Source organism: Phaseolus vulgaris, chromosome 8 (assembly GCF_051622355.1).
Source record: "Phaseolus vulgaris cultivar YP4 chromosome 8, ASM5162235v1, whole genome shotgun sequence".
Taxonomy (NCBI): domain Eukaryota; kingdom Viridiplantae; phylum Streptophyta; class Magnoliopsida; order Fabales; family Fabaceae; genus Phaseolus; species Phaseolus vulgaris.
In genome coordinates, this window is record NC_143505.1 from 59,155,782 (window position 1) to 59,167,030 (window position 11,249).

The 11,249-nt window shown below is 33.8% G+C and overlaps 2 protein-coding genes across 2 annotated transcripts; one reads left to right on the plus strand and one right to left on the minus strand.

Annotated features, from left to right (window-relative positions):
- On the plus strand, positions 1-2,259 carry LOC137808616 (uncharacterized). The gene has a single exon (XM_090294173.1). The coding sequence runs from the start codon at positions 1-3 to the stop codon at positions 2,257-2,259; it is 2,259 nt and encodes a 752-aa protein (XP_090150299.1).
- A 3,115-nt stretch (positions 2,260-5,374) lies between these two features.
- LOC137827106 (disease resistance protein At4g27190) lies at positions 5,375-11,014 on the minus strand. Its single transcript, XM_068633317.2, has 4 exons — positions 7,922-11,014; positions 6,235-6,970; positions 6,029-6,151; positions 5,375-5,550 (listed from the first exon to the last, which is right to left on the minus strand). The coding sequence occupies exons 1-3, from the start codon at positions 10,991-10,993 to the stop codon at positions 6,144-6,146; spliced, it is 3,816 nt and encodes a 1,271-aa protein (XP_068489418.1). The 5' UTR covers positions 10,994-11,014; the 3' UTR covers positions 5,375-5,550; positions 6,029-6,143.
- Positions 11,015-11,249: the final 235 nt, after the last annotated feature.

Sequence of the window (11,249 nt, forward strand, 5' to 3'; positions counted from 1 at the left end):
ATGGATGTGATGTCAGCAGAGAAGGATTTTGCGACAAAGAGCCACTGGCCTAGAGGTTCAAACACTTCTTTCCTTTGTCTTGTCCCAAAAGTTGAAAATCCTTTGCAGCTTGGCGAGTTTAGACCTATTTCTTTGGTAGGATGCTTGTATAAAATTATCTCAAAAGCGTTGTCGCTACGCTTGGAAAAGGTTATTAGCAAAGTGATTGATGTTAGACAGTATGCTTTTCTTGAAGGTAGGGGATTGTTGGATAGTGTGCTGGTAGCGAATGAGGTGCTGGAAGAATATAAAAGGAAGAAGAAGAGTTGTGTGTTCTTCAAAGTTGACTATGAAAAGGCATATGACTCGGTTAGCTGGGAGTTCCTATATTATATGTTGGAAAGGTTGGGTTTTTGTGCTCAATGGATTCGATGGATAAAGTGTTGTTTAGAATCTGCTTCAGTCTTTATATTAGTGAACGGCAACCCAATTGGGGAATTTTCTCCTAGGAGGGGACTTCGTCAAGGTGACCCGCTTGCTCCGTTCCTCTTTCTCATAGTTGCTGAAGGGTTGGCTGGGGTGTCTAGGATGGCGGAAGAGAAGAATTTGATTGACAGTCTGGAGGTTGGAAGAGCTAAGGTGAAGGTTAATATGTTACAATACGCTGATGATACTTTATTCTTCTGCAAAGCAAATACCAAAAGTGTTTTTAATATTAAGGCTATTTTGCTTTGCTTTGAGCTTGCCTCTGGGCTTAAGGTGAATTTTCTAAAAAGCAGAATTGGCGGGATGGGGTTGGATCAGTGTTCGCTTCAGCGTTTTGCAGCTATTCTTAACTGTAAGGTGATGGTAACTCCTTTTGTTTATTTAGGATTACCGGTAGGCGGGTGCCACAAGCGCGGTGTCTTTTGGAACGGGGTGTTAGAGAGAGTTCAGGGCAAGCTGTCGAGATGGAAAGGCAGGTTGTTGTCGATGGCTGGGAGGATCTGTTTGATTAAGTCAGTCCTCTCCTCAGTCCCGTTATTCTTTATGTCCTTTTTTAAAATGCCATCTGGGGTGGCTGACATGTTAGTTCGGATCCAAAGGAATTTCCTTTGGGGATGGGGCTCTGACGGAAGGAAAATCGCTTGGGCCTCTTGGAATAAGGTCTGCGAGCCTCGGGACTACGAGGGTCTTGGAATCATTGATTTAAGGACTTTTAACCTGGCCCTGCTAGGCAAGTGGATTTGGAGGTGGGGTTCGGCCAAGGGAGGTTTGTGGAAAGAGATTCTCGACTCTAAATATGGTGGTTGGAGGAATTTGAGAGCGAAAGGTAAACCTTGCAGGGGTTCCCTATGGTGGAGAGACCTGAAGGAGGTTTGGGCCTCAGAGGGCTGGGGCAGAAGTTTTGAAGATGGGGTTGAGTGGAAAGTTGGTGATGGAGGGAATATTTCTTTCTGGGAAGATAACTGGTTGAATTGTGGTGCCCTGGAGGGAATGTTTCCGAGATTATATTCGCTTAGCACGGCTAAAGCTGCTAAGGTGGCCGAGATCGGGAACTGGTCTAATGGTGTTTGGTTGTGGCTTTTGTGCTGGCGTAGATCCCTCTTTGACTGGGAGAAGTTGTTGGAGGAGCAGTTGAGTCAGTTGCTGCAAGGGATAAAGATGGTTGCGGGAGGGGTGGATAGCTGGGTCTGGAAGGCTGAAGGGTCTCAAAGTTTTACTGTTAACTCAGCTTATTTTAAGGTAAGGAGGGTTAGTGATGGGGAATTCTCTCCGATCTACTGTAGGTTGTGGAGGTGTAAAGCCTTGCCTTCTGCTGTTTTCTTGGCCTGGAGGGTGTTGGAAAATAGGATTGCGACTAGGGTTAATTTGGTAAGGCGCGGGGTGGTGGTTGAAAACCCTGTTTGCTGCTTGTGTGGGAAGGTTGAAGAGTCGTCGAGTCACTTGTTCTCCGTTTGTGACTTTTCTTGGAGGGTCTGGTGTCTTTGCTTTGAGTGGCTTGGAGTGTCGTTCGTAATCCATTTGGATCCTATGCAAAATTTTATCCAGTTCAGGTTGAGTCAGACATCTGTTTCAGTTAATGATGTTTGGGGGGCAATTTGGGTTGGAATTGTGAGTGAAATTTGGAAGCATAGGAACTCGGTCGTCTTTAATGGAGGAGTGACAAATGTGTTAGAAGTTTTTGCCTCTGCGCAAGTAAATGTGTGGTCTTGGATTGCTGCAAAGTCCTGCGAAGTTTACTTTTCCTACCCCTGTTGGGTCATGGATCCTTTGGCCTATATACGGCTGATTCGGTAAAGCTAGGTAGCGCTTGGTTTGGTTGGTTCTTTGTCCGACGTTTTTGCATGCCAAGTTAGGAGTTGAATTCTATGTGTTCTTGTAAAAGGGTTGGACCACTCCTGAAGTGGTTCCCATTTATTTATTTTTTATTGCTGATAAAAAAATATAAAAACAATTTAGTAACCAATTATTAAAAATCAATTTAATTACCATATTATATAATTATATAAAAACTAATTTAATATATATATATATATATATATATAAACAATTTATTGATCATTAATACAAAAACTAATTTAGTGAGCATATTTGTAAAGAGTAAATGCCGGTCACTAAATTATCTCTAATTAATAATATTTTTTTAAAAAATATTATCTTGTTTACCTACTTATTTTTTATATTTTATATTTATTTGTGAATTTATGTTCAATAATTCTAAAAAAAATTATCAATAATTAAAATTTAGTTTTTATTATAATTTAAATTATTGATTAGAAATCTAAAATATAACTCCCTGGAAGAGGTCTTTGTTTTGAGATTTGAAGAATGATGAACCCAGTTCTGTGAGAGAAGATGATGAGAAAAGGAGAGAGCAGGTAAGGTACTACAATTTTAGAATTCAAATTCAAACATGTAAATGTAATAAGATATTTTCTTGATTTCATGTACTTGGGAAAAAATGAGATCTGCAGAGTTAAAATTTGGAATTCTCTTACTTACAGTAATATAGAATGTTATTGGTAATGTAGCAGTATGAGTTTTCTTTGGGCTTGTGCTATCTCTTATTAAAAATGTGGGTTATGTTGAGTTCGGACTTCATTATGTTTCGGCGCTGCTGGTTTTAAGTCTGGAGCTATGTAGATGCATCTGAAGGTCCTGATATCAGATGGTATAACCACCAAATAAACTGATAGAGGGTAGATATATGAAGGGTAGAGGCTATGGTTTTCCGCAATGAGTGAAGGAGGGGGAGTACAACATCACCAGGAACCTGTTGGGTATGAAGTCAGGACAAATTGGGTTGGACTGAGTAGACACCATGTTTTAGTGAGTGGGCTTAATCATTGTGTCCCTTTATTATCTCTATTTAAAGAGATCATTGTACTTGTAATTGGTGTGCAAAAGGATATAATGTAAACCTAATAGTTGTCCGTGTGGATGTAGGTTGCAGTTGGCGACCGAACCATGTTAAATCTTGTGTCGTTTATTTGTCTGCAGTTAATTCGAGATTATGTGTGTTGTTTCCGCGTGCGTTTTTCCCATCAGAACCAATCTTAATGGGATGTTGTGGAGCTGTTTCGCAGGTTTTGGTTTTCTTGTGAGACAGCCTTAGCTTTCAAGCTAATGTCTAACTAACTAGGAGTAGGAAACAATCTCATTCTTCATCAACCTCCTTCGTATCATGCTTTTTGATATGCTTCCAGCATGATGGAAGTAGTGTTTATTTTTTTTATAAGGATTAAGTGTCCCATTATTTAATTAATTTTTTCTGATAAAAAAAAATTATTATTTTTGGATTCAACCTCATTAAGTTAAGATTAGTTGATCACATTTTAAATAAAGTAATTTTTTTTCTCACAAACATACAAGATTTGTGTGTGTTTTTTGATAAATAAAGTAAATAAGTTGTTCCTTTGACAATTTTTTTTTCTCAAAACCTTTCTTCTTTTGAAAAATTACATGATATAACTCAAATCGGTGTGTTTAGATGTTGTTTATGCTACATGCATGTCTACTATGAGTGCTAATAAAAAGAAACTTGATCGTTGTGGTAAGGTTAGATTTTTTTTTTCTGGAATTAAATTAAATATTAAAGATTATATAATTTTTTTGTGATCTTCTATCTCATAATATCAACGTTTATTGGAATATTACCTTTTATGAAGATTAATTTCCTTACACACATTCTTATGAGAAAAAAAGAAATTTATTGTAAATTCTTTTACCGGTTTATCTAATGATTAAGTTAATTTCGCTAGTGATTTTCTTGAAGAAGCTAATATCAATAATGAATTCTCAATGATCAAAATGCTACTAAAATTGAGACTGGAGATACTGGCCTGATATAGACAGGAGATACTCAATGTCACTGTTTCTCTTCTTCACAATTTAATAAAGGTAAATTGAGTCAACTTGGTTTAACTTGTGTACAACTTAACTTTAACTTATAAGAGAAGATTAGTTTGCTTCACCTTCTTATTTTCTTCTTCATATAAGTGTTTAATGAGAAGTTATCTAAGTAAGACCTTAATCTTTTTGTTTTTCCTTTTTTACTTCAGGCTAATTTGGCATATCAATCTGGTGGAATTTCTCTGGTTGTTAATAAATGTATCGAGTCTTATCAATTTGAGTATGCAGTGAGATTTTTTACTTTAGCCTTAAGGTGTTGCAAAGATTTACCAGATGAGAGGCCTAAAATGGCAGAAGTGGCTAGAGAGCTTGAATACATCTGTTCTATGTTACTTGAGCCAGATTCCAAGAGAGTTGAATATGTTACAAATGATTCTTCAAGTACAATATTCAGTTCACAACATTCATCATCTACTATAAAAACTCCTTTTATTTCAGGAGATGTGTTAGGTAGTGACCTTGTCAGTGGAAGTGTACCAACCATCAAACCAAGATAAAAGTTAAAAAATTATATCTTTCTTTAGAAAAAATAGTTGATTGAATATGAGGATGTTAATTAGTACCTTCTGAATTGGACAATGAAACCAAATTTACTAATTTTCATTTATTCATTTTGTGAATTGGACAATAAAACCAAATTTACTAATTTTCATTTATTCTTTTTGTGCTACTTGTATGATAAATTGACAGAGAATTGGCTAGTTAGTTATAATTAATCAATTTTTGTAACAACGACAAAGATTTGTTTATGATGGTGCATTCCAGGTACTTTTGAAGTACTAATCACATGTCTTTTAGGTTATTAGGATTTCAAATTCTTCTTCCTTAGTTCTTATCGGGATTTGCTAACTAGTTATGATGATATGAATTGATAAATATCTAAATATTTGGAGAATCACTCTAAAAAATTAATTCAGAGAGGGAATAATCAAACACTTAAATATAACATGGAGTGTTTTATAGTAGACGATACATTATATAAGACTTAGACATCTCACAGTCACCAATTCCCTATCAAATTCTTGAATCCTAAAACAAGAAAATAAACACTCACATAGATAAATATTTAACAGAAAGAACTTACTTTCTGTTATTGATTATTTATATACAAATTTCAATATTACCCCCAAACCCCAACTCGTCACAACACTCTGCTTTCCTCCAGCAATTGTCTCCCTACAAAATAATTATATGGTATCAATGTTTTAATACTATGCTCCTTCTCCATAAAGAGTGTCATAGACTAGTGGGGCCAGTGAGTTAGCATTAGTCATTTAAATTTTTTTTTTTATTTGAAGAACTTCAAAATATACAGAGGAAAAAATATTGTCAATTACAAAAAAAAATTATGTTTTTGAACTAAAATTTAGAAAATCATGACTCATGAGTCATACAGGAAAAGAAAATATGAAAGTGTATTAACTTCTATAAAGTAAACAATTTCACACGAGTCACGGTTGTCATCTTAAAAGCGGTTTTCTTCGTTTGAAAAAAAAATGTTTTATATTAATTTCAAATATGACCAAACTTTCATATTTATACAACACATATATAAGCAACACTACCTCTTTTTAATTACTGAGTAAAAGAGGCCGAAATATATATTATCCACATGATGCTATTGCTAAAATAGCAAAAGAAAAAAAAAAGTTACCTGACCAATTTAATGCATCGGAGGGTGAAAAGTTGAGGCATTGTTGCATTGTCCATTGCACACTTTGTTTTTTAAATCAATACTTAAATCTGCATGCTTAATTGTAGCCTTCTATTTACATATCTGATAAAATAATATTTGACTTAACAACATCATAATCCAAAGACAATGTAATTGTGTCTAGAAAAATGACATGTGAATTTTACCTGGATGTAAATATAAACTTGGAGAATACTTTGGACATTCTTTTATGCTATGTTCAACATTTCCTTTTAACTTAAATCCGTGGTGAATCTCTTCGAAGTTTGGCAAATTTTTGAGTGTTATATCTGTCAGTTCCTGTAGTAGAACTTGTTCTCCCTTTTTAGCCGTCTGTTCTTCACCACCATCATCAACTTCATGTTCAAAACCAAAAGCCTTGTGTAACTGAGAGCACTCTTCTATTTCCAAAGTTCCCAGACTGGGAAAATGACTAGCCGATAGATTATAAAAAAGACATTTCAACTTATTGCACTTTTTAACTGTAATGGAATAGAGTTTTGGGAAGCAGAGTTGTTGGGAAGAATACAGGATTTGGAGTTGTCGTGCATCACCTAAATCAAATATTTGTTCCAATTCATCACAGTTATCTATATACAGAAATTCCAGCATTGGTAAACTTGTAACAACAGTGATGGAGAAGATGGTTTTCAATTTTGGACATCCATCTATGTAAACAGTTTCAAGGTTTTGGAGGCTTAGAAAACCTGTGGGGCTCTTCCATATGAAGTTGAGCTCAGGTAGATTCTCCAATTGTAGATAAGTTATATCCAAGTTTAGAGGAAGAAGTTCTCCACTGCCCCCTTCTTCTCCCATTTGGAATTGGAAGAGACCTTTAAATCTAACATCAGATAAGCAAAGGCGTTCAAGTTTGGTAATGGTGAAGCATGGTATTTGATTCTCCTGTATACACAACATAATTCATTCTTAATATCTTCATTTTACACTTCATTCTCCTTTATATATTTCAATCATTAAATCAGCAATTTAACGTACTTCAAATAGAATATGACATTATATAACTAAACCCTAAACATCATATAACTCACTTTAAAATCTTATTTTTTTTTATCAGCAAAAAAATATAATAAATTTGATCCACTTTAATGATGATCTAACTTTCTTACAAAACAAAACAGACAAATACCTCAAGAAAATCATGTTTGTCTACCTTCTCACAATTAGCCAAAAAACGACTTAAATTCAAAGACCAATCTCATCACTTTATCAGCAACTATTATTTGAGTACATACATACCAGAAGTTTAGACATTAATCAAACCAGAAACTCGCTGAAGTTAGTTTGACAAATATATCACTTGTAATTATAGTATGATTTTTTATTTATTTAAATGTATTGCATCTTTGAAAAGAATATATATTATTTTTCAATAAACTTAATGTGAGGAAGCATACCTAAAATGTATTAAAAAAATAAAAAAGAAAACAAAAAAACTAGATCAAAACTCATTATTTAAAATACCTATAAAAACATTACAATACTAATCGAAAGAAAAAAGATCATCAGTGGGTCTGAATACAATTCATTAAACTATAATTCATTAAATTGATAAATACTTTGTTTATTAGCTAGATAAAAGATTATCCATTTTATATAATTATGATTGTTTATAAATATATTTTTCAACTCAAACACAATAAGAATATAAATAATTATCAGAATAAAAGTAATGATAAAAAAACTACTGCGATATGATTGTTATTTTTAATGCATTTAAACAACAACATTGGAGAAACTACACTCATTCCTGATAATCTTTGTAAAAGGTTAATTTATCTTTAAAACTCATTATTTTTAATCAATTTAATGAAATAATAAATAATAATATATTACCATTGAAGTTGTTTTTTGGTGGAGATTTGAAGCGGTCACCATCTCAAGTATGGAAGAGTCAAGCAATTTGGGACAACCAGTGCAGTCTAAATTTGTAAGATTTGGAAGATGTGGGCGACAATATTCAGGCCAAATGTCAATCATATTTGGTAAGTCCATCAACGATAGAGTAGCCAAATTAGAAAAAGTTTTGGTATCAGTCTGCTGAAAACTCGGGTACACTGCAAGATTACGTTCCTTTTCACTGCCAAATACATACTTCAACCCCCTGTTCTCATTAATAATCACACTTTCCAAACTTACTAGCCTTACGGCTAAAAACACAGAGAATATATACTCCAAATTGTTGCAATTTTCAATACGAAGAATCCTTAATTTTTGGAGCGTCAAAGATGAAGGACTTTGAGTGTTTGAAAGAACATTGTTCCTTTCTTCCACTTCTTCTGTTATGTGCCTCAATGCGCTGCAGGAAGATATTGTTAGTTCCTCTAACAACACTAGAGATTGTTCACTGGATGGCACGAAGAGAGAAGTTAGCAGAGGACATGTTGATATTGAAATGACTTTCAGATTGCATAGCTTAGACTTCCTTAGAAAAGATATATTGTTCAATTTACTACAATCTTTTATCAAGAGCTCTCTTAAATTTTCGAGGAAACATCGCGAAGAGGGATCACAAAAAATCTTTTGAAGGCTACGTAAACTTTCCAAACTTAAGTAACCAAGTTTAGAGAATACGTTGTTGCTGGTATTCATAGTGCTATCAATGAGACATTCTATCTTTTTACAATATTTGAGTCTTAGGGCATTCAACTGATTCATGCCCCGTTGATCCATGGATGGGATTATATTTTTAAAATTTCCCTTAAGGTCCTCCAAATGAAGGAACTCTGCTCTCATAAAGAGATCCTTGATTGGTAGTGATATAAAATTTTGAGCAGGAACATCAAACTTATCTAGTAATAAGCTTCTATATTGTGCATATTTTTTCATAATTGTAGTATTGTCGAATTCATCTCCAAAACTATAACTGGTGTTTCTTATAACATACCTCTGTAATTTGGAGAAAGAGACATCATGTCCAAAGTACTCTTTTGAATCGATCAAGTACAAATACAATTCCTCTAACGCCAAACACTTTCCTACAACTTTGTAAGGTTCAACATTCTTTTCTTGAATAATACAACTGTACAAATCCAGAATCTTCAACTTCTTTAATTCTACAATCCCAACAGGAAGTTTTTCAAAATTAGAGTCACGCAAGTCAAGAATCTCAAGTGCTTGCAGTCTTTCCACAAAAGATATGTCACCTAAATCATGACCTCTCAAGCACAGTGTTCGAAGATTTTTTAATGACTTCAGTGACTCTGGCAAAGACAAATCCTCACTGTATATATTTAAACTTTTGATTGCTAAGGTTTTAATCTTTTCCCAGCTTTGAAGACCCATATCTGATACTTTTATGCGATTTCTAGAATAAAGCAAGAGAATTTCAAGAGTCGGACAATTTATTCTATAATTGAGAAAACCATTTTTTCTGACATTATTCCATAAGGCTATTGCTTGCTTATCTTTCATGATTTCATCATCTGCCAACACACTTGGATCCACTTCAGTACCTGTAAAAATTGCTTGACCACTTTTAGATGCAATCCACAACGCTACATCACGAACCAAATCATGCATTTTTACATTTTCTTTTGTTCCAACTTGCATTAACAAAAAACAACTCTTAAGAATGTCAATGGCTTCATGCATCTCTCTCCTTGCATTCTCCATTTTTCCAAACGACCCAATTGTGCAAAATCCTCTTCCAAATCGAAATAAATCTTCCAAATCTATTTCATAATCCTCTGGAAACATAGAACACAACAATAATAAAGATTGAGCCAATTGGTTATTCAAATTAGTGTAACTTAATTCGAGACATGCATAAGGACTTATCAAGCCTTTTGAAATATTTAGTGGCTTAGAATTTTCTAGTCTTGACAATGCTAACTCAAAATCTTCAATAGTTTTCCCCCATAGTGTGCTTCCGACCGTCACAATTGCAATGGGCAATCCCTTACATTCATTAATAATTTTTCTTGCCACACCTTTCAAAGCTTCTGAGGAGACATCAGTTATGTTTGCATAATGTGTGAACAAAGTCCATGCTTCTTTATCACTCAAGAGATTAAGTTCAATTATACTTTGACATTGCATAGAAGTGCATACTTCTTTACTGCGAGTTGTTATGAGTATACAACAAGCCTTGTAGCTTTCATCAAATGGAATACCTAAATCTTCAAAGTTTAGTTTTTCCCATACATCATCCAAGATTAGAAGAGTAGTATCTTTTCTTAATCTCTGTGATAGTCTCTGTGCTCTACCTATATCTAATTCTTCCTTTAAATCCAAGCCCAATTGTAAAATAATCTCATTTCGGATCCTTTTGATATCTAGCGGTTGAGACACTGTTGTTATGACAACCTTATGAAACAGTTTCATCTCTTCAGCCTTTTTACCCACTTCTTTTGCCAAAGTAGTTTTTCCTGAGCCTCCTAATCCAACTAACCCAATCATGGAAACACTCTTATTCTCTAATATTTCTAGAAGCTTGTTGTATGATGCTTCTGTAGATTTGAACATAAAGAAACCATTAGAAGAATAATATTTCATGCCTGGAAGTTCAATAATTGTAGAAAACGGTTCAAACTTGCTATCACGATTAAGCTGAATCATTTTAGTTGTTTTTCTTGCTATTTCTTTTGCAAGAGAATATTGACATTTCCTTCTCAAATAGCTCTTGTTTACAATCGATATTCTTTCTTCTAGCAGTCGCACTTCAGCCAAGACTTTTTCAACATCTTTCAACCACTTCTCAACAGGTGGCTCAACTTTTTCAATCCTATTGGTGGGCTCTCTAATTTTCTTCTCCACACTGTCTCGTGTCAATTCTAGTTGTTCTTTGTCATTTGAAAGATTCAAAGCAAAGTCGTGGAAACAACACAAGTACCGAGCATGATCTAAAATTGGAGATACGGCATATTCTACAATCTTTGTCGCAATGGAAAGAAAAAAGTCCTCCATTTGAATTGATACAGTTTTCTAAACATGAATGAGTTCATCATTCTTTAATTAGTTATAAAATATTATTATGTCATGTATTCTAGAAAGAATGATATAATTAAAAAAATAAAAAATAAAAAATAAAAAATAAAAAATAAAAATTATGTCATACTTATTATATTACATAGAGATAAAAGCAATTATTATTACAAGTTACCTTATCTTTATATATAAGAAAAAACTAAAATTAATATTGTGCGATTGCTTTGTTTATATA

Excerpts from the sequence above, each read along its gene's own strand:
- LOC137808616 (XM_090294173.1), top strand. The coding sequence starts at position 1 with ATGGATGTGATGTCAGCAGAGAAGGATTTTGCGACAAAGAGCCACTGG.
- LOC137827106 (XM_068633317.2), bottom strand. The coding sequence starts at position 10,993 with ATGGAGGACTTTTTTCTTTCCATTGCGACAAAGATTGTAGAATATGCC. Across the intron at positions 6,971-7,921 it reads ACCAAAAAACAACTTCAATG|GAGAATCAAATACCATGCTT; the intron begins GTAATATATTAT and ends TTGTGTATACAG.